General features: G+C 35.0%; 1 protein-coding gene across 1 annotated transcript; it reads left to right on the plus strand.

The window, feature by feature from the left end:
* Positions 1-17629: 17629 nt before the first annotated feature.
* Positions 17630-20214, plus strand: LOC132737378 (heat shock 70 kDa protein 12B-like; the record flags this gene model as incomplete). Its single annotated transcript, XM_060724656.1, has 4 exons — positions 17630-17692; positions 18971-19273; positions 19481-19702; positions 20067-20214. Coding segments are annotated over exons 1-4 (736 nt in total), but the record flags the coding sequence as incomplete, so codon positions are not given.
* Positions 20215-20505: the final 291 nt, after the last annotated feature.

Genomic DNA, 20505 nt, shown 5'->3' on the forward strand with positions numbered 1-20505 from the left:
CTGTAATTAATATATTTTCAGGTAAGAATCTAAGCTTCCAGAGAGATGTGGGAAATGTTACAAAGAACCCAGTGCTTTTTTCAAGTTCAAGGTTATATGACGTGACGCCTAAAGTGCCACAAACATCACCAAAGTCTAAACTAGTACACTGTCCAATAGATTGGTTAAATTGTATTCTCTGTCAAACACATTCAAGGGAAGCGCTTCAGTGTCCCGCATTGATTAAACGCAAAGATGTTTCTAAAGGTGCAGGCTATGAGACACTGCTAAGTGATATATCTAGTTACCAGAGATTGCAAGAGCTCTCCAGGAATTCGAGCAAGAGCAGAATTGTAAGAACAGTTCACTAACTGATGAAAAAGATGTTAAGCACCATGAACAGAACAAAAGCACGCAAGTGAGATTTGGAAAACAAGTAAAAGACTTGTGTGCAGTCATTGAAGAGTTTGGAAATCCCTTTAATGATAACACAGAGGACCTTTAAGTATTAGTTACTCGGGACATACTTGATGATCATGTGAAGGACACTGTCAAGCAAATTGAAAGAGTGGGCAAAGAACAGTTTGAAACCTTCATTACCGAACGATTTGATACCAGACAAAAGCCTGTCACTGATCCTATAAAGCAGAATAAATTCCCGCTTTTTAGTTGGCCTGCAATTAAAGAAAACAACAAGGAGAAGCAATAAATTTCTTCAATTAAAGACACTTGTTCACTTTTTTCAAAGTTATATGTATCTTGTCAGGTGCGCAAAGGGGACCTTTTTTCTTCATGAGAATAGCAAGTATCCTCCTTCAATTTCACAGTTCGGACATTTAAGATTTGGTTGTAAATCTGAATTGTTAACCTGCCTCGAGCAAGTATGTCCATCTGAATATGAAATACCAGATGTTGATGTAAAGATTTTCGATGGTGCAGCCATTATCAATATATTAAAACCTAATGGCTGTCAAACATTCCTTGAGTACTCACAGAATGTGTTTATACCGTTCGTTGAGCGTCAGATACAGAGTGTTTCTAGAGTGGACATTGTTTGGGATGAATACATTACAAATAGTCTAAAAGCTACAACAAGAGGCAAACGTGGACAAGGTATTCGTAGAAGAGTCCAGCTAGATTCACGAATTCCTGGAAGTTGGGAAGCCTTTCTTCGAGTTGATGAAAACAAAACAGAGCTATTTGGGTATTTAGCAGATCAGGTGATAACATTAACACGTGACAACAATAAGCAGATCATAACCACAAAAGGATCAGACGTTCTGAGCAATACACCAATAGAAGAAAGTAGTATCATATCTCCATGTACACATGAAGAAGCAGATACAAGGCTTTTACTTCATGTTGCTCATGCTGCAAGGCTGAACAATACAAAAGTCCTTGTACGCACTGTTGATACAGATGTTGTTGTCATAGCTATAACAGTCTTTCAACATATAAATGTACAAGAGCTTTGGATAGCATTTTGCACTGGAAAACAATTTAGATATATACATACATAAACTCTGTAATGCTCTTGGTCAAGATATAGCAAGTTGTTTATCGGCATTCCATGCGTTTACTTGATGTGATCAAACTTCATCATTCTGTGGCAAAGGTAAAAAGACAGCATGGGGTACCTTAAAAGCATTTAGTGAAGCTGTCGAAGCATTCAAAATTCTTAGTTAAACTCCAACAGATGACTCTATTGCCGCCGTTATGCCAACGTTGGAGCGATTTGTAATTCTTATGTACGACCGATCAAATGCTGCTACAGGAGTCAACGAAGCGCGAAAAGACCTCTTCACACGAAAAGGAAGATCTATTGATGGAATTCCACCAACCCATGCAGCACTTTTACAACACACTAGACAAACTGCAAACCAGGCTGGGTACTGCTGGGGACAGGCGCTTTTGCCCTCCCCAGAACTTCCTTGTCCTAGTAACTGGGGTTGGGTGAAAGGTCAGGATAATACATGGGAGCCGTTCTGGACAACACTACAACAGGCCTCCAAGTCTTGCCAGGAGTTACTGAAGTGTAGCTGCAGTCCCCAAATTGGTTGTCGTGGGGATGTAAATGTATCAAAGCTGACTTGATGTGCACTGCTCTTTGTCTGTGTGGTGGAGATTGTGACCGAGGATAGACTTATGGACTTCAGGGTCTGTGTAATTTATGGTGTTGTTAGTAATATTGGTATATTTTGGTTTGTTAAACCTATCTACTATGACTGCAAGTGATACACAATCAAAATGGAAGTACTGAATACATCAATTATACTTTGAAACATAAAAAAACACTTTTTTGTGCATTTGGCGGCCATTTTGGAAGCCATTTTGAAATAAATACAGCACTTAAATTAAAATTTTATTAGAGATAAACAATGATATATGTGTGCAACATGAAAAAGGTAAATTTAATAACAATTTATCAATTTATTAAACAGTATTCTCATTGCCAGTAATTGTTTTATCTTATGGAAGCCATCTTGGCGGCCATCTTGAAAATGGCGGCCATTTTGAAAATTGGAGATGGGTCCATAGCTGAAATTGAACAGAATTGGTTCATCAACAAACGTGCCAAGTTTGTTGCTTTTATCACAAAGTGAACAATTATTTCACCATATGATCCCACTAATGTATGAAAAATTTCGCACAGTTGAAATCGAAGTGGGAAGTTTGCAGTTGCAGGGCAAAATCATGAGAACAATGATCAACATGGTAAGGTAACGTTCACGAACACAGCCTCCGAAATTACTCAGCGACATCTACAGGATATCCAGTAGGGCACCGAACCAAATAGGGAAGACAACACACAGACGAAGAAAAGAGAGTAGGGGCGTACCAATTACCCTTACAGTTAACAATTTTATCAGGAAAAAAGGAAATACCAAAGTAGATGTTACGGGATTTGAAGGGACTAGGTTGGGTGCAATGGCAAAGAACTTTAAAAAAAGTGTTTTAGGGGGTGCAAAATTAAAAATATGTTGCATGTGTGTCAGAAAAAAAGAGAGTCAAACTGGTATTATGTTAGTGAGTCCCTGTAAACTTTATTTTCAAATACAATAAAATCTAGTTATAATGCAATCATTATGTCTGCGATATGTTAACTAATGAATAAAAGAAAAGTGACCATGACCTTTTGACATGGGAAAAAAGCATAAAGTTTTGGCATGGGTAAAAAGTTCAAACACATATCCTCCGCCCAATCGACGACGGTGACAGTCGTGATTGCTGTTTAAATCGGGTGAAAATTTCGAAATAAAGCAGTTTTATAAAGCTACATAAAATTCATTCTTAAACAAATCACAGCTGCGTGTAAATTGAAATTATTAAGAACAAGCAGTTTTCAGTCTATCAAATATAGGTAAATAATGAAAGCGACGTATGTTGCAATAAATAGTATAAAATACTTGTACTTCGAAACATAATGATAAAATCTTTTTTCTTAATTTTCAGCGAAGACATTCGACATTCTAAAGAAACCTAATATGAAAAAGGCAAAGCCTCAAAGCGAGCTCGATGTATTTTTTACGTGAAATAGTATGAAATAATCGCTCATTTTTATTTCAAATGCAGTGACGAGTGCGTGTGACGTCACACGTACTGTGTAAAATATGGCTCTGTCCCTGTCGTGAAATGAATAACGAGTTTTGAAAACGTTGATAAAACTTTGTTTATTTTATTTCACTCTATAATTTTTCAAGCGAAATAAAGATTATTTAAAGTGAAATAAATGTAAAACTTAAAACGTTTGCGACATTAAAATAGCGTACTTGATTTGTTTGTTTTGCAAGTGCTGTTTTGCGCTACATTGTGACGTCACATAAACAATACTTTAAACGTCTGTACAGAGTTAACGACAGAATAAAAGATATTGGTGTTCGGGTTCATTTTCTTAGTTAGACCATTTTCTTTCATTCTAGATAGTTTTCACCACAAAATTCGACAAAAAATTGTTTTTACTTATCAGATTTCAAACACAGGCGGCAGTATCAGTGTTTGGACACCCCACCCCTATCTGCCCCTGGACCCCTACTACAATCCTGAAAAAAAATAATACAACACTCTAAGGCTTACTATAAGGTACCAAATACAAAACCACCGATGAAATTATATATATATAAAAAAAAATTTCCACTATCAAAATTATAGTTATAGAAAGGTGAAAAGCCTACTATATGTTTATTTGCCAAACAATGTGGAACACGGGAAATCGTCGTTTCGGCGACTGAGGCGCATTCCGAAGGCATTTTGCTGCATCATTCATTTACATCAATAAAAAGAACTTGAATTCCATAGCTTACCTAGTTCAAGTCTAACGAATATCAATATTCTATCGCTTTTTTCTATTTCACGGTAATTTTTTACTTGTCGTTGCCATTTTGGATTCTGATACCTGTGTGTTATACGCGATCTGATTGGACGTCCAATTTGGCTCGTCCAATCAGATCGCGTGTTTCAACCCAGGTATCAGACTGCAAAATGGCTACGACAATTAAAAAAATACCGTGAAACAGAAAAAATCGGAATGATAGTGATCCAATTATGGTTCCCATAGGCGTACGCGGGTGACCAGTCTACACATCCGTTTTCAGTCAGAATTCCTCAGTTTTTATCGTTATCTTTAAATTCGAAAGGTTGCGATGTGCCCAATTCGGTACTTTGGACGAAGGTTTTCAAAACCATCACTTAGCAGGTACTCGTAATATGAAATTAGGCAAAGCCTATGAACGGGGAGGTCGCTAAAAATTCCTTTCATTCTTTCCGTTTTAAAGGTGTCATTCGGTATTACATGCACCGCTTCCGTTTTCACTCGGAATACTCGACGATTATCTTTTATCCGAAAAGTTGAGATTTGTTCCGTTATCGGAATACCCCGCCTATTATCATTGAGTTACATTGTAAATGGCGGCGCCCGACTAGAACTGACACTGAAAATTTCATTGATAGGTATAGAATTCTATATATTTTTTAATTGTTTTTTATTTGATTTTCTTTTAAATATACACGTGTAGTCTATAGCCGGGCAAGCCAAAGCCCGGACCCGCTTCGCGGGCCCGGTCTTTGACTTCCCCGTATTACCGTAAAGCTCGCTTTGCGAGCAGGCCCTTCGGGCCAGCTCGTCGAGCTCGCTATTAAAAAGCTTCTTCAGAGTCAGTACGCGCAAAAACCGCCAAAAATGCGATTGAATTTGGTCGTGTGGCGAATAACTGGAACAATTTTCTTTCACAGCTCTTTGTCCTTTCTGTAAACGCCTTATTTACAAAAAAAAAACCGTAAACCAAGGTACCTTTAGCTAGAATCATATTGTATGATGTTTGAAATAATATTGTAGCATCAGCTCAACAGATTATTCCATTAAGGAAAGTGTCTGCCATTTATCCCCCTTCGCTTATCTAGATGATTTATGAAAGAAGTCCAAAAGCAACACTTGTTTACATTAAAGAAAAAAAAAACACGAAAAACTAATTAGATTTTTTTCATTAACTCTAAACCTGACTGAGCAATAATTATGTTATAATCACTATACATTTAAGTACATGTATAATTTTTAGGCAAACATGCTTGTAGGCAAATGGCGGACACAGATTATAAAAATAAATACCTTCGATTGAATTTTAATAGAATCTTCATATAACGTACATCTTGACGTGTGATATCCGTCCGTCCCCCCCCCCCGCCTGCCGCCACCCACAAGATTATAAACATAACGTAAGTTTTGGCATAATACTGCTAGCTACTTGTTTAATGTGAATTTAAAACCTTGAGACATTAAACGGTAATTTTGCCACATTTAACAATCAGGAAAATATGCCTAAAAAATAAAATTTGAATTAGCTGGGCCACTTAAAACAGAAACATATGCAAAAGATTAAAAGCGTTGTAACACTTCAATTTGGGGTCATTTTTCACAAGTAGAATAATTATTCTGAAAAAAAGGAGTAAGCGGATGATCCGAAATTTTGCAAATAAGTCATTGATATAGACCTTCATCAAACAGTACATTATTTTCAAAAAGAAAATTCAATGCAGTCATGTCAAAAGACATCAGTGCGTAAACTTTGAAAATTTTTACGGCAAAAGATTTGCAATATTTATTGAAAGTTGTGACATTTAGTAGCAATGATGCGACATTTGGCGGCAATGATGAGGCATTTGTTAGCCAGTGCGACATTTAGTGTGAGTGCGATTAAGAGCCAAAATGGTCCACCTGTTAATTACATTTTGTTTGTCAAAATTAAGAAAAAAGGTTGCAAAACTATTAAAGCTATCAACAATAACGAAACATTTGATTATCATGACAAGGAAAAGTTGTGAGGCATTGGAAATACTTCAATAATGGCAGCAATTCTGCCTTTTCCACTTAGAATATTGATGAAAATTTGTTATTGACAGACAAGTACGAAATAACATAAGCCCGTAATAGTATCGAATGAAATAAAATTTAAAATGAAAAGGCGTTATAACGTGAATCAAAAGACGTAATTACGAAAGGCGTAAAAACGCGAAAAAAGGCGTGGCAACGCAAATGCAGGCGTAGAAACGCAAAATCAAAGGCGTAATTACGCTAAACAAAAGGCCTATTAAAGGCGTTATAAAGCGAAAAACTGCGTAACAACGCGAATCAAGAGGCATAATCACTTATAGGTCAATTGGGGCGGCTGTAAAAGCAGTTACTCTGAATTCTCATAATGGATTATACATATGTCGCTATCACAATAGTAAATACATTCTTATTTTATCTTTTATCTTATTTTATTTTATATTTTATTTCATATATGCGTAATGTGTTCAATTATCTACGGATATGTGCTGTATAATTACCTACGCCTTTTGTTTCGCGTTATTACTACTTTTTTGCGTTATTTAGAGGCTAATACTTGGTTGCTGCTCGCCATTATGCGATAATGGTGCGAAGATGTGCATAATGGCCTGAGGGCCGCAGGTCCGAAGGACAATATGGACTCGAAATACGCCCTTTCTAAGAAATGGACAGTTTTCAATGTAAACAAATATCTGTCATTTCAGTTTAGCCCTCAGATTAACTTTGAAAGACTGACAAAACAAAATATATATGTTGTTTTACTGTTGTTTATATTTAGAGGTTAATACTTGGTTGCTGCTCGGCATTATGCGATAATCGTCCGAAGATGTGCATAATGGCCTGAGTAAATAAATAATAAATATGAGACGATGTTGTTTTATTGTTGTTTATATCTATAAATACTCTATATATTTTTTGTGAGAAAAACATTAAGTGCCAGTTTTTTATCAACATTTGTGCCTTCAAGAAAGATTTCCGAGACTGATGTCTAGCTCTATTTGCCCTCTATTTGATCTTTTTTTCTACCGTCAAAATGAAATCATTTTTGGAGGTGCCGAGGGTCATGTTTTGTCTTGGGTAGAGTTATTGTATTCTTTTTTTAGTTTATAAATCTTCAATGTTTAGCTTTGTTGATTGAGATTGGTTTCGTCCTTTAAACTTAAAATTGTATGTGCAATTGACATTCATACAGTTCATTCAACGTCAGCAGCCATCTTGAAAGTCACTGAGAGATAATAACGTAATTTTGCACGTGCGCTCATTCACTCGCATATTATTGAAAAATAATGCCGAGTAGCAAGGCGGCCGAAATTGCATAATGACCTTGATCTTGCCATAATGGCCCTGAAAAACCCTAGATTGTGTTACTATTTATAGTAACATAGGTATTAATGATAAATACTCTATATATTTTTTGTAACAATAACATTTGGTGTCAGTTTTTCAGATTTTTAGCTCGACTATTCGATAAGAATAAGTAGTACTATTGTAGTCACCCGAGCGTCGGCGTCGGCGTCTGCGTCGGCGTCGGCGTAACCACTTATGTTAAAGTTTTTGTAATAGTTTAAATATTTTCAAAGTCCATTGACATATAGCTTTGAAACTTTGCACACTTTTTCACCATCATTACTCCAACCTGTAGACAGGAGGAGGTAACTCTATTAAGCATTTTGACAGAATTATGCCCTTTTTCAACTTAGAATTTACGTTAAAGTTTTTGTAATACCTCAAATATTTTCAAAGTCTATTGACATATGGCTTTGAAAATTTGCACACTTGTTCACAATCATGACCCCAACCTTTAGACAGGAGGAGGTAACTCTATCAAGCATTTTGACAGAATTATGACCCTTTATCTACTTAGAATTTACGTTAAAGTTTTTGTTATACCTCAAATATTTTCAAAGTCCATTGACATAATATGGCTTTGAAACTTTTCACACTTGTTCACCATCAATACTCCAACCTGTTGACAGGAGGAGGTAACTCTATTAAGCTTTTTAACAGAATTATGCCCCTTTTTCGACTTAGAATTTACGTTAAAGTTTTTGTAATACATGTACCTCAAATATTTTCAAAATTCATTGACATAAGGCTTTGAAACATGTTGAAATTTTATACTCTTCTTTGAGAGCATAATAGGACTCTCTCCAAGGCCTTTAACTGTAATATGGATTTAAAGAAAAAATTTGCCTTTTTCTTTACTTAGAAAATTTTACCTTTTAATCAAGGCTTTTTTTACTATCAATCACTAAGAATAGTCGAGCGTTGCTGTCCTACCGACAGCTCTTGTTTGTGCCTTCAGTTGACACAGTTCGCACAGTTGAAATCGAAGTGGGAAGTTTGCAGTTGCAGGGCAAAATCATGAGAACAATGATCAACATGGTAAGGTAACGTTCACGAACACAGCCTCCGAAATTACTCAGCGACATCTACAGGATATCCAGTAGGGCACCGAACCAAATAGGGAAGACAACACACAGACGAAGAAAAGAGAGTAGGGGCGTACCAATTACCCTTACAGTTAACAATTTTATCAGGAAAAAAGGAAATACCAAAGTAGATGTTACGAGATTTGAAGGGACTAGGTTGGGTGCAATGGCAAAGAACTTTAAAAAAGTGTTTTAGGGGGTGCAAAATTAAAAATATGTTGCATATGTGTCAGAAAAAAGAGAGTCAAACTGGTATTATGTTAGTCAGTCCCTGTAAACTTTATTTTCAAATACAATAAAATCTAGTTATAATGCAATCATTATGTCTGCGATATGTTAACTAATGAATAAAAGAAAAGTGACCATGACCTTTTGACATGGGAAAAAAGCATAAAGTTTTGGCATGGGTAAAAAGTTCAAACACATATCCTCCGCCCAATCGACGACGGTGACAGTCGTGATTGCTGTTTAAATCGGGTGAAAATTTCGAAATAAAGCAGTTTTATAAAGCTACATAAAATTCATTCTTAAACAAATCACAGCTGCGTGTAAATTGAAATTATTAAGAACAAGCAGTTTTCAGTCTATCAAATATAGGTAAATAATGAAAGCGACGTATGTTGCAATAAATAGTATAAAATACTTGTACTTCGAAACATAATGATAAAATCTTTTTTCTTAATTTTCAGCGAAGACATTCGACATTCTAAAGAAACCTAATATGAAAAAGGCAAAGCCTCAAAGCGAGCTCGATGTATTTTTTTTACGTGAAATAGTATGAAATAATCGCTCATTTTTATTTCAAATGCAGTGACGAGTGCGTGTGACGTCACACGTACTGTGTAAAATATGGCTCTGTCCCTGTCGTGAAATGAATAACGAGTTTTGAAAACGTTGATAAAACTTTGTTTATTTTATTTCACTCTATAATTTTTTCAAGCGAAATAAAGATTATTTAAAGTGAAATAAATGTAAAACTTAAAACGTTTGCGACATTAAAATAGCGTACTTGATTTGTTTGTTTTGCAAGTGCTGTTTTGCGCTACATTGTGACGTCACATAAACAATACTTTAAACGTCTGTACAGCGTTAACGACAGAATAAAAGATATTGGTGTTCGGGTTCATTTTCTTAGTTAGACCATTTTCTTTCATTCTAGATAGTTTTCACCACAAAATTCGACAAAAAATTGTTTTTACTTATCAGATTTCAAACACAGGCGGCAGTATCAGTGTTTGGACACCCCACCCCTATCTGCCCCTGGACCCCTACTACAATCCTGAAAAAAAATAATTCAACACTCTAAGGCTTACTATAAGGTACCAAATACAAAACCACCGATGAAATTATATATATATAAAAAAAAAATTTCCACTATCAAATTATAGTTATAGAAAGGTGAAAAGCCTACTATATGTTTATTTGCCAAACAATGTGGAACACGGGAAATCGTCGTTTCGGCGACTGAGGCGCATTCCGAAGGCATTTTGCTGCATCATTCATTTACATCAATAAAAAGAACTTGAATTCCATAGCTTACCTAGTTCAAGTCTAACGAATATCAATATTCTATCGCTTTTTTCTATTTCACGGTAATTTTTTACTTGTCGTTGCCATTTTGGATTCTGATACCTGTGTGTTATACGCGATCTGATTGGACGTCCAATTTGGCTCGTCCAATCAGATCGCGTGTTTCAACCCAGGTATCAGACTGCAAAATGGCTACGACAATTAAAAAAATACCGTGAAACAGAAAAAATCGGAATGATAGTGATATTCGTTGGACTTGAATTAGATAAGCTGTGGAATTCTAGTTCTTTTTATTGATGTTAATGAATGATGCAGCGAAATCCCGCCGGAATGCACATCAGTCGCCGAAACGACGATTTCCAGTGTTCCACATTGTTTGGCAAATAAACATATAGTAGGCTTTTCACCTTTCTATAATTATAATTTTGATAGTGGAATTTTTTTTATATATATATATAATTTCATCGGTGGTTTTGTATTTGGTACCTTATAGTAAGCCTTAGAGTGTTGAATTTTTTTTCAGGGTTGTAGTAGGGGTCCAGGGGCAGATAGGGGTGGGGTGTCCAAACACTGATACTGCCGCCTGTGATTTCAAACAAAATGGCGCCTTCGATTTTCATTTTTTATACACAGCTTCCGTTATTCTGGTTCCCTGTCCAATTATGGTTCCCATAGGCGTACGCGGGTGACCAGTCTACACATCCGTTTTCAGTCAGAATTCCTCAGTTTTTATCGTTATCTTTAAATTCGAAAGGTTGCGATGTGCCCAATTCGGTACTTTGGACGAAGGTTTTCAAAACCATCACTTAGCAGGTACTCGTAATATGAAATTAGGCAAAGCCTATGAACGGGGAGGTCGCTAAAAATTCCTTTCATTCTTTCCGTTTTAAAGGTGTCATTCGGTATTACATGCACCGCTTCCGTTTTCACTCGGAATACTCGACGATTATCTTTTATCCGAAAAGTTGAGATTTGTTCCGTTATCGGAATACCCCGCCTATTATCATTGAGTTACATTGTAAATGGCGGCGCCCGACTAGAACTGACACTGAAAATTTCATTGATAGGTATAGAATTCTATATATTTTTTAATTGTTTTTTATTTGATTTTCTTTTAAATATACACGTGTAGTCTATAGCCGGGCAAGCCAAAGCCCGGACCCGCTTCGCGGGCCCGGTCTTTGACTTCCCCGTATTACCGTAAAGCTCGCTTTGCGAGCAGGCCCTTCGGGCCAGCTCGTCGAGCTCGCTATTAAAAAGCTTCTTCAGAGTCAGTACGCGCAAAAACCGCCAAAAAATGCGAATGAATTTGGTCGTGTGGCAAATGACTGGAACAATTTTCTTTCACAGCTCTTTGCCATTTCTGTAAACGCCTTATTTACAAAAAAAAAAAAAAACGTAAACCAAGGTAACTTTAGCTAGAATCATATTATATGATGTTTGAAATAATATTGTAGCATCAGCTCAACAGATTATTCCATTAAGGAAAGTGTCTGCCATTTATCCCCCTTCGCTTATCTAGATGATTTATGAAAGAAGTCCAAAAGCAACACTTGTTTACATTAAAGAAAAAAAAACACGAAAAACTAATTAGATTTTTTTCATTAACTCTAAACCTGACTGAGCAATAATTATGTTATAATCACTATACATTTAAGTACATGTATAATTTTTAGGCAAACATGCTTGTAGGCAAATGGCGGACACAGATTATAAAAATAAATACCTTCGATTGAATTTTAATAGAATCTTCATATAACGTACATCTTGACGTGTGATATCCGTCTCGCCCCCCCCCCCCCCCCGCCTGCCGCCACCCACAAGATTATAAACATAACGTAAGTTTTGGCATAATACTGCTAGCTACTTGTTTAATGTGAATTAAACCTTGAGACATTAAACGGTAATGTTGCCACATTTAACAATCAGGAAAAAATGCCTAAAAAATAACATTTGAATTAGCTGGGCCACTTAAAACAGAAACATATGCAAAAGATTATTAAGAGATATTTGAAAATAATTTGAAGATTGTATTTGTGAGTTATTCAAAGTCCGGTTTGATTAAAAGCGTTGTAACACTTCAATTTGGGGTCATTTTTCACAAGTAGAATAATTATTCTGAAAAAAAGGAGTAAGCGGATGATCCGAAATTTTGCAAATAAGTCATTGATATAGACCTTCATCAAACAGTACATTATTTTCAAAAAGAAAATTCAATGCAGTCATGTCAAAAGACATCAGTGCGTAAACTTTGAAAATTTTTACGGCAAAAGATTTGCAATATTTATTGAAAGTTGTGACATTAAGTAGCAATGATGCGACATTTGGCGGCAATGATGAGGCATTTGTTAGCCAGTGCGACATTTAGTGTGAGTGCGATTAAGAGCCAAAATGGTCCACCTGTTAATTACATTTTGTTTGTCAAAATTAAGAAAAAAGGTTGCAAAACTATTAAAGCTATCAACAATAACGAAACATTTGATTATCATGACAAGGAAAAGTTGTGAGGCATTGGAAATACTTCAATAATGGCAGCAATTCTGCCTTTTCCACTTAGAATATTGATGAAAATTTGTTATTGACAGACAAGTACGAAATAACATAAGCCCGTAATAGTATCGAATGAAATAAAATTTAAAATGAAAAGGCGTTATAACGTGAATCAAAAGACGTAATTACGAAAGGCGTAAAAACGCGAAAAAAAGGCGTGGCAACGCAAATGCAGGCGTAGAAACGCAAAATCAAAGGCGTAATTACGCTAAACAAAAGGCCTATTAAAGGCGTTATAAAGCGAAAAAACTGCGTAACAACGCGAATCAAGAGGCATAATCACTTATAGGTCAATTGGGGCGGCTGTAAAAGCAGTTACTCTGAATTCTCATAATGGATTATACATATGTCGCTATCACAATAGTAAATACATTCTTATTTTATCTTTTATCTTATTTTATTTTATATTTTATTTCATATATGCGTAATGTGTTTCAATTATCTACGGGTATGTGCTGTATAATTACCTACGCCTTTTGTTTCGCGTTATTACTACTTTTTGCGTTATTTAGAGGCTAATACTTGGTTGCTGCTCGCCATTATGCGATAATGGTGCGAAGATGTGCATAATGGCCTGAGGGCCGCAGGTCCGAAGGACAATATGGACTCGAAATACGCCCTTTCTAAGAAATGGACAGTTTTCAATGTAAACAAATATCTGTCATTTCAGTTTAGCCCTCAGATTAACTTTGAAAGACTGACAAAACAAAATATATATGTTGTTTTACTGTTGTTTATATTTAGAGGTTAATACTTGGTTGCTGCTCGGCATTATGCGATAATCGTCCGAAGATGTGCATAATGGCCTGAGTAAATAAATAATAAATATGAGACGATGTTGTTTTATTGTTGTTTATATCTATAAATACTCTATATATTTTTTGTGAGAAAAACATTAAGTGCCAGTTTTTTATCAACATTTGTGCCTTCAAGAAAGATTTCCGAGACTGATGTCTAGCTCTATTTGCCCTCTATTTGATCTTTTTTTCTACCGTCAAAATGAAATCATTTTTGGAGGTGCCGAGGGTCATGTTTTGTCTTGGGTAGAGTTATTGTATTCTTTTTTTAGTTTATAAATCTTCAATGTTTAGCTTTGTTGATTGAGATTGGTTTCGTCCTTTAAACTTAAAATTGTATGTGCAATTGACATTCATACAGTTCATTCAACGTCAGCAGCCATCTTGAAAGTCACTGAGAGATAATAACGTAATTTTGCACGTGCGCTCATTCACTCGCATATTATTGAAAAATAATGCCGAGTAGCAAGGCGGCCGAAATTGCATAATGACCTTGATCTTGCCATAATGGCCCTGAAAAACCCTAGATTGTGTTACTATTTATAGTAACATAGGTATTAATGATAAATACTCTATATATTTTTTGTAACAATAACATTTGGTGTCAGTTTTTCAGATTTTTAGCTCGACTATTCGATAAGAATAAGTAGTACTATTGTAGTCACCCGAGCGTCGGCGTCGGCGTCTGCGTCGGCGTCGGCGTAACCACTTATGTTAAAGTTTTTGTAATAGTTTAAATATTTTCAAAGTCCATTGACATATAGCTTTGAAACTTTGCACACTTTTTCACCATCATTACTCCAACCTGTAGACAGGAGGAGGTAACTCTATTAAGCATTTTGACAGAATTATGCCCCTTTTTCAACTTAGAATTTACGTTAAAGTTTTTGTAATACCTCAAATATTTTCAAAGTCTATTGACATATGGCTTTGAAAATTTGCACACTTGTTCACAATCATGACCCCAACCTTTAGACAGGAGGAGGTAACTCTATCAAGCATTTTGACAGAATTATGACCCTTTATCTACTTAGAATTTACGTTAAAGTTTTTGTTATACCTCAAATATTTTCAAAGTCCATTGACATAATATGGCTTTGAAACTTTTCACACTTGTTCACCATCAATACTCCAACCTGTTGTCAGGAGGAGGTAACTCTATTAAGCTTTTTAACAGAATTATGCCCCTTTTTCGACTTAGAATTTACGTTAAAGTTTTTGTAATACATGTACCTCAAATATTTTCAAAATTCATTGACATAAGGCTTTGAAACATGTTGAAATTTTATACTCTTCTTTGAGAGCATAATAGGACTCTCTCCAAGGCCTTTAACTGTAATATGGATTTAAAGAAAAAATTTGCCTTTTTCTTTACTTAGAAAATTTTACCTTTTAATCAAGGCTTTTTTTACTATCAATCACTAAGAATAGTCGAGCGTTGCTGTCCTACCGACAGCTCTTGTTTGTGCCTTCAGAATGCTTTCTGAGACTGACTAATGATGTAATCGATCCGATCTCTGAAATTGGAAATTTCCGAGGGTCATGTTTTGTCTTGGGTAGAGTTATTGTATTCTTTTCTTGAGTTTAAAAATCTTCAATTTTATGCTTTTATTATTATTATTGTCATTGTGAGCAAGTAACTACAGTTCATTCAACGTCAGCAGCCATCTTGAAAGTCACTGAGAGTTGATTACGTCATTTTGCACGAGCGCTTATTCACTCGCACATATGGAAAAATAATGCCGAGTAGCAAGGCGGCCGAAATTGCATGATGACCTAGATCTTTCCATAATGGCCTTAAAATACCATAGATTTTGTTGCTATATATAGTAACATAGGTATTAAAACGTCTTTATTCGCGTTACTACTATTACACCTTTTGATTCGCGTTATAAAGCTTTACCAACATTTTATTTCATTTCATTTCATACTATATGACTATCGTACGCATGTAATTTTGACTTGTATTTGACACCTTTTTTCCGCATGAATATTATATTTTAAACGTTGTGTTTGCCAATGTGACTCATTACAAGCAAAGTAAAATTTTCCGGAATATTTTGTGTCTTTATGGGCATATACAACGAGAAAATACTTCAAATTCAAATAATATAGATCTAGCATTTTCATTTCTGTCACATATCATATTTTTACACTGAACATTTATACATGCAAATTATGTAAAATGATGATTTATACTATGCTATACTGTGTCATACCATGAAAGTCATGCTCTGTTTCGCTACGATATTATTTCATGCTGTTTTTATTTGTTCAAAGTGGTGGCGTTTACTGGCCTTCCACTGTGTAGAATAAAGTCCAACTTGTCACATGGATAAAACAGTATTGTGTTTGTTTTCAAGTGATATCATAAATATCATAATTGTCATGTAAGCGTACTATCAGCACCCACTCACAAATTGCAAATAAATTGATAAAAGTTCGAGATTGTGTCTTTTTAATGTTATGTAACCGAGTCATCATTATAAATGTACACAAGAAATTCCGTTTATGTTCTTATATTTTGTATTTAATTAAACATAATACTGGATACCTTTTACATTAATAGACATACAGGCCAATGGCACTTATAATTTTTTAAAGTACCATCAAAGTGTTTAGCCGCGATTTGTAGTTCTTGTGTGCCTTGGACTTTGACAGGAAAAAAATAATGGTATGTATTCCTAGGATATATTCATTTCATTTCTCATATTACCATATAACATTGGAAGTTTTTTAATGCCAATGCTAACCTAAAATTTTAAGTTTGATTGTTTTACCATTGTTTTATCTTGTTCGTTATTTAGAGGTCAATACTTGGTTTCTGCTCGCCATTATGCGATACTGGCCCGAAGATATGCATAATGGCCTGAGGGCCGCAGACCTGAAGGTCATTATGAATTCGAGGGCCATTATCGCATAATGGCGAGCAGCAACCAAGTATTAACGTCTTTAATACCTATTACCGAAATACGGCGTGGCCCTTTCTAAGAAACGGACAAATATTTGTCATACTGTACGAAATAAATATAAGAAAATGTTGTTTTATTGTTGTTTTTATCGATAAATACAGAATCCTACCCTTCAAACTTTTTGTGAGAATTACATTTTAAATCTCGAGATAACGAGTAACGTTAGTGCCAGTTTTTTTTAAGTTTTGTGCCTTCAAGAACAGTTTCTGAGATCTGACCTTTTCTTATAGTCAATCTAATATCATTTTTGGAATTTTTGAGAGTCATGTATTCTCTTGAGTTTATAAATCTTCAATGATAAGCTTTGCTGATTGTGATGCTGTCATTTAAACTTTAAAAAATTGTGTGTGCAAGTGACTACTGTTCATTCAACGTCAGCAGCCATCTTGAAAGTCACTGAGAGTTGATGAAGTCATTTTGCATGTGCGATCATTCACTCTCCCATTATGGAAAAATAATGCCGAGTAGCAAGGCGGCCAAAATTGCATAATAACCTAGATCTTGCCATAATGGCCCTGAAATGCCCTAGTTTCTGTTACTATATATAGTAACATAGGTATTAATTCTTTTTTATTTTGGTTCTTTAACTTTATAATTTTAAATCATTTTCATTTTGGTTAAACAAAATTAATTGTTTACAACAATTCAAGATATCCTCGTTGATCCTATTTTGCTCATATGAAAGTGATTGGCGTGAGGATACTCCAGGGGCATGTGTTATATCAATATGAAGAAGCCCACAAGAATACGTTTACGCAAAACGAAACGCGTATTATCGCGAATAAAGGCGTAGAAACGCGGAAAAATGCGTAATAACACGAAAAAGGCGCAATTACGTTAAATAAAAGGCGAGCAAATTAAGGTGTAATGACGCTTAAAAAGGCGTGATAACGCGAATCAAAAAGCGTTATTACGCAAAACGAAAGGCAAAGTTACGCAAATAATTAGAGGTTAATACTTGGTTGCTGCACGTCATTATGCGACAATGTCCCGATGATGTACATAATGGTCTGAAGGTTTAACGTCTTTAATGCTTATACCGGAAATATGGCGTTCAAATACGCCGCTAATCTTGCTTGTCGCCCTTATAAGAAACGGACAGTTGTCAATGTAAACAAATATCTGTTATTCAGTTTAAGCCTCCGATTAACTAAGACAAAATGGTAACGCAAAATGAAAATGAAAAAAAAAATGTTTTATTGTTGTTTATATTGATAAATACTCTTTATATACTCGTAATTACGTTTAGTGTTAGTTTTTTAAGATCTGCTTTCAAAAACGGTTCTGATGTTGTCAAGTCATAAATCTAGCTCTAAATGCCCCGAATTTTTCCTTGTCTTGTTGTTGGAATCTGGCCTTTGGATTCACGTTATTACGCCGTTGTGGTTCGCGTTATAAAGTCAAGGTCATGGTGTAGGTGAAAGGTCAAAATTACCTTAGTTTGGGCAATTTTGATTTTTTTCATGATTTTTAAATGCATCCTAACTGATAGTGAACAAGAATTCCAAGTGTCTACAGAAACTAGTGCCTTGTTCATTTTTGCGGTCAATTTTAAACAAATTTGTACACAATTCAGTGTATTACCCTCCTATATTCGTGCAATAGCTCATATTGATCATATCACGATTTGAATAAAAAAAACTGCTGCCGTTATTATTAAAGTTCTGAATTCTTATGCTACCATGAGATATTCTATAAAATATAAATCTGGTTGGCGTTATTTCTTCACTAACTTTCAACAATATGCATCAAGCAAAAACAAACAGAAGCGTTTGTAGAGACTTGTTACCGCTTTAAATAATAACCCCCTAGCGAGAATTTCTGTCTTTACTGGCAACCAGTGTATCTACATTTTACATATAACAGTTACCATGCTTGTGTCTGATATTAAAAAGTTTCTCAGGCAAGGCTTAGAAAAAAAGGAATGGTGTGAGGCTCTACCGTGCCCTTCATTATTTTCGTGTCGAGCCTGATAAATTTTATAATCTCGGACACTTGTTTGGTATTCTATTTATCGTGTTTTCAATTTTAGTATGCGTTTCTTTCTTAAAATTTTAAATGAAACAAAAACTGTCAAGAACTTCTGAGTTAATTATGCGCGCAGTAATATGCCAAGGTTCATATCTATAAGAAATAGTCACAAATGTTATAGTCAAAAGTAAGAGAGACTGTAAATTATAAAAAGATTATATTCGTTTGGAATTTTATCAATTTAATTTTTCTTTATTAGTTACTAATAAAAATATTCCACTCTCTTCATTTTATTTCAATATGTATTGATGAAGTGTCTGATAAAGCTGAGGGTGACTTATATAGCTTAATTTATCAGGCATACACTTTATCACAAAATTCAATGAAATGACATGCTAAAATATTATCACTACACAGGAAACTGGTGGTCGATTGTTAGTCGGGGCAATAGATTTCGGAACGTCATATTCTGGTTGGGCATTCTCTTTTAAACATGAAAATAAAAGAAGTCCCCCAGGTGCAACCGTTAAAATTTGGGATGCAGGAACGATAACCACAGAAAAAACACCGACATGTTTATTGCTAAAACCAGACGGAACATTTGATTCATTTGGCTACGATGCAGAGAAGAGATATGGAAAGCTTTCAGCCAAACATCTACACTCGAAATACTTCTTCTTCAGGCATTTTAAAATGAAGCTCTACGAACCGTATGGAAAGGTCTGTAATTAGTATGAAAGTTAACTGCTATAACTCTCCCAAATATATGATATGCACAAGTATTTGTATGACACAGGTAATGCAATTTGTAAATGAAAGTAAAACTACAAGAAGCAAACCATAATTAAATGATACATATGCAATGCGAACGAACTACCGTTAGAGAAAGTCATTATTCTATTTCATTCATTGTTGTATTTTTACAAGGGTATTAAAAGGGACATGATGATACATGATGAAATTGGCAAACAGTTTTTGGCCATAGACGTGTTTTCAATATCGTTGAAATACCTGGTAAAGGATATGATGGAAACTGTAAATCAGCGAACAGTAGGAGAATTGTTACCCCCTGATATCGGCTGGGTATTAACAGTTCCTGCAATATGGTCGGATGCATCGAAGCAGTTTATGAGAGAGGCGGCGATAAAAGTTAGAATTTTAATTTCATATGTATGTTTCTTTAAGATCTATTCATTAACAGTTACCTGAAAATCTCCTTTGTAAGGTTTTACCGTCACTATCTTTTTCCCCATTTAATTTGCAATCAGTTACTTCGAATATCATGTTTTGCATCAGTATCTTTTTTATACGATTTGAAAACTGTTTCAGTTTATGAAGATACCGCTATTATAATCAGTATGTTTGTGTTACCTGGAACATTTACACAAAGTTATCATTACTTAAGTGTCTCAAACTAAAAATTGAGAATGACTCTATATAGAAATGCATGTATGTCTCTTTCTATGTGTCTAAATATAAATTTCTGGATGCATTTTAACTCTATTTATTACAGGCGGGAATAGACGAGGACCAGCTGAGTATTGCTCTGGAACCCGAGGCAGCTTCAATATATTGCCGCCATTTACCAGTAGCTGCATCAGGAAATGAGACAATTTCAAAGCTTCCAGCTGGTACCAAGTATATTGTTGTAGACGCAGGAGGTATTTAAAATTTATTTCACAATGATTATCTTGGAATGACTTTCAAAATATGTCTCTGTCAGTATAGATTCATTTTTTGATATCTTCATAGTCGGCGTATGGAACTTTCCTCTTCTTTTGAATTTATAGATTTATCAACTAAAAATATAACTCAAACCAGATGTTTAAAAGCAGTTTAAAATAAACAAAGTTTTCAAAAATAAATATTTTAGAAAAAAATATTATCTTTGTTCCTTTGAGTGAAGGTGGTACTGTCGATATCACAGTTCACGAAGTACAAGAATCTAAGCC

Source organism: Ruditapes philippinarum, unplaced genomic scaffold, assembly GCF_026571515.1.
Source record: "Ruditapes philippinarum isolate M1 unplaced genomic scaffold, ASM2657151v2 ctg4210_1_1_1_1, whole genome shotgun sequence".
Classification (NCBI taxonomy): domain Eukaryota; kingdom Metazoa; phylum Mollusca; class Bivalvia; order Venerida; family Veneridae; genus Ruditapes; species Ruditapes philippinarum.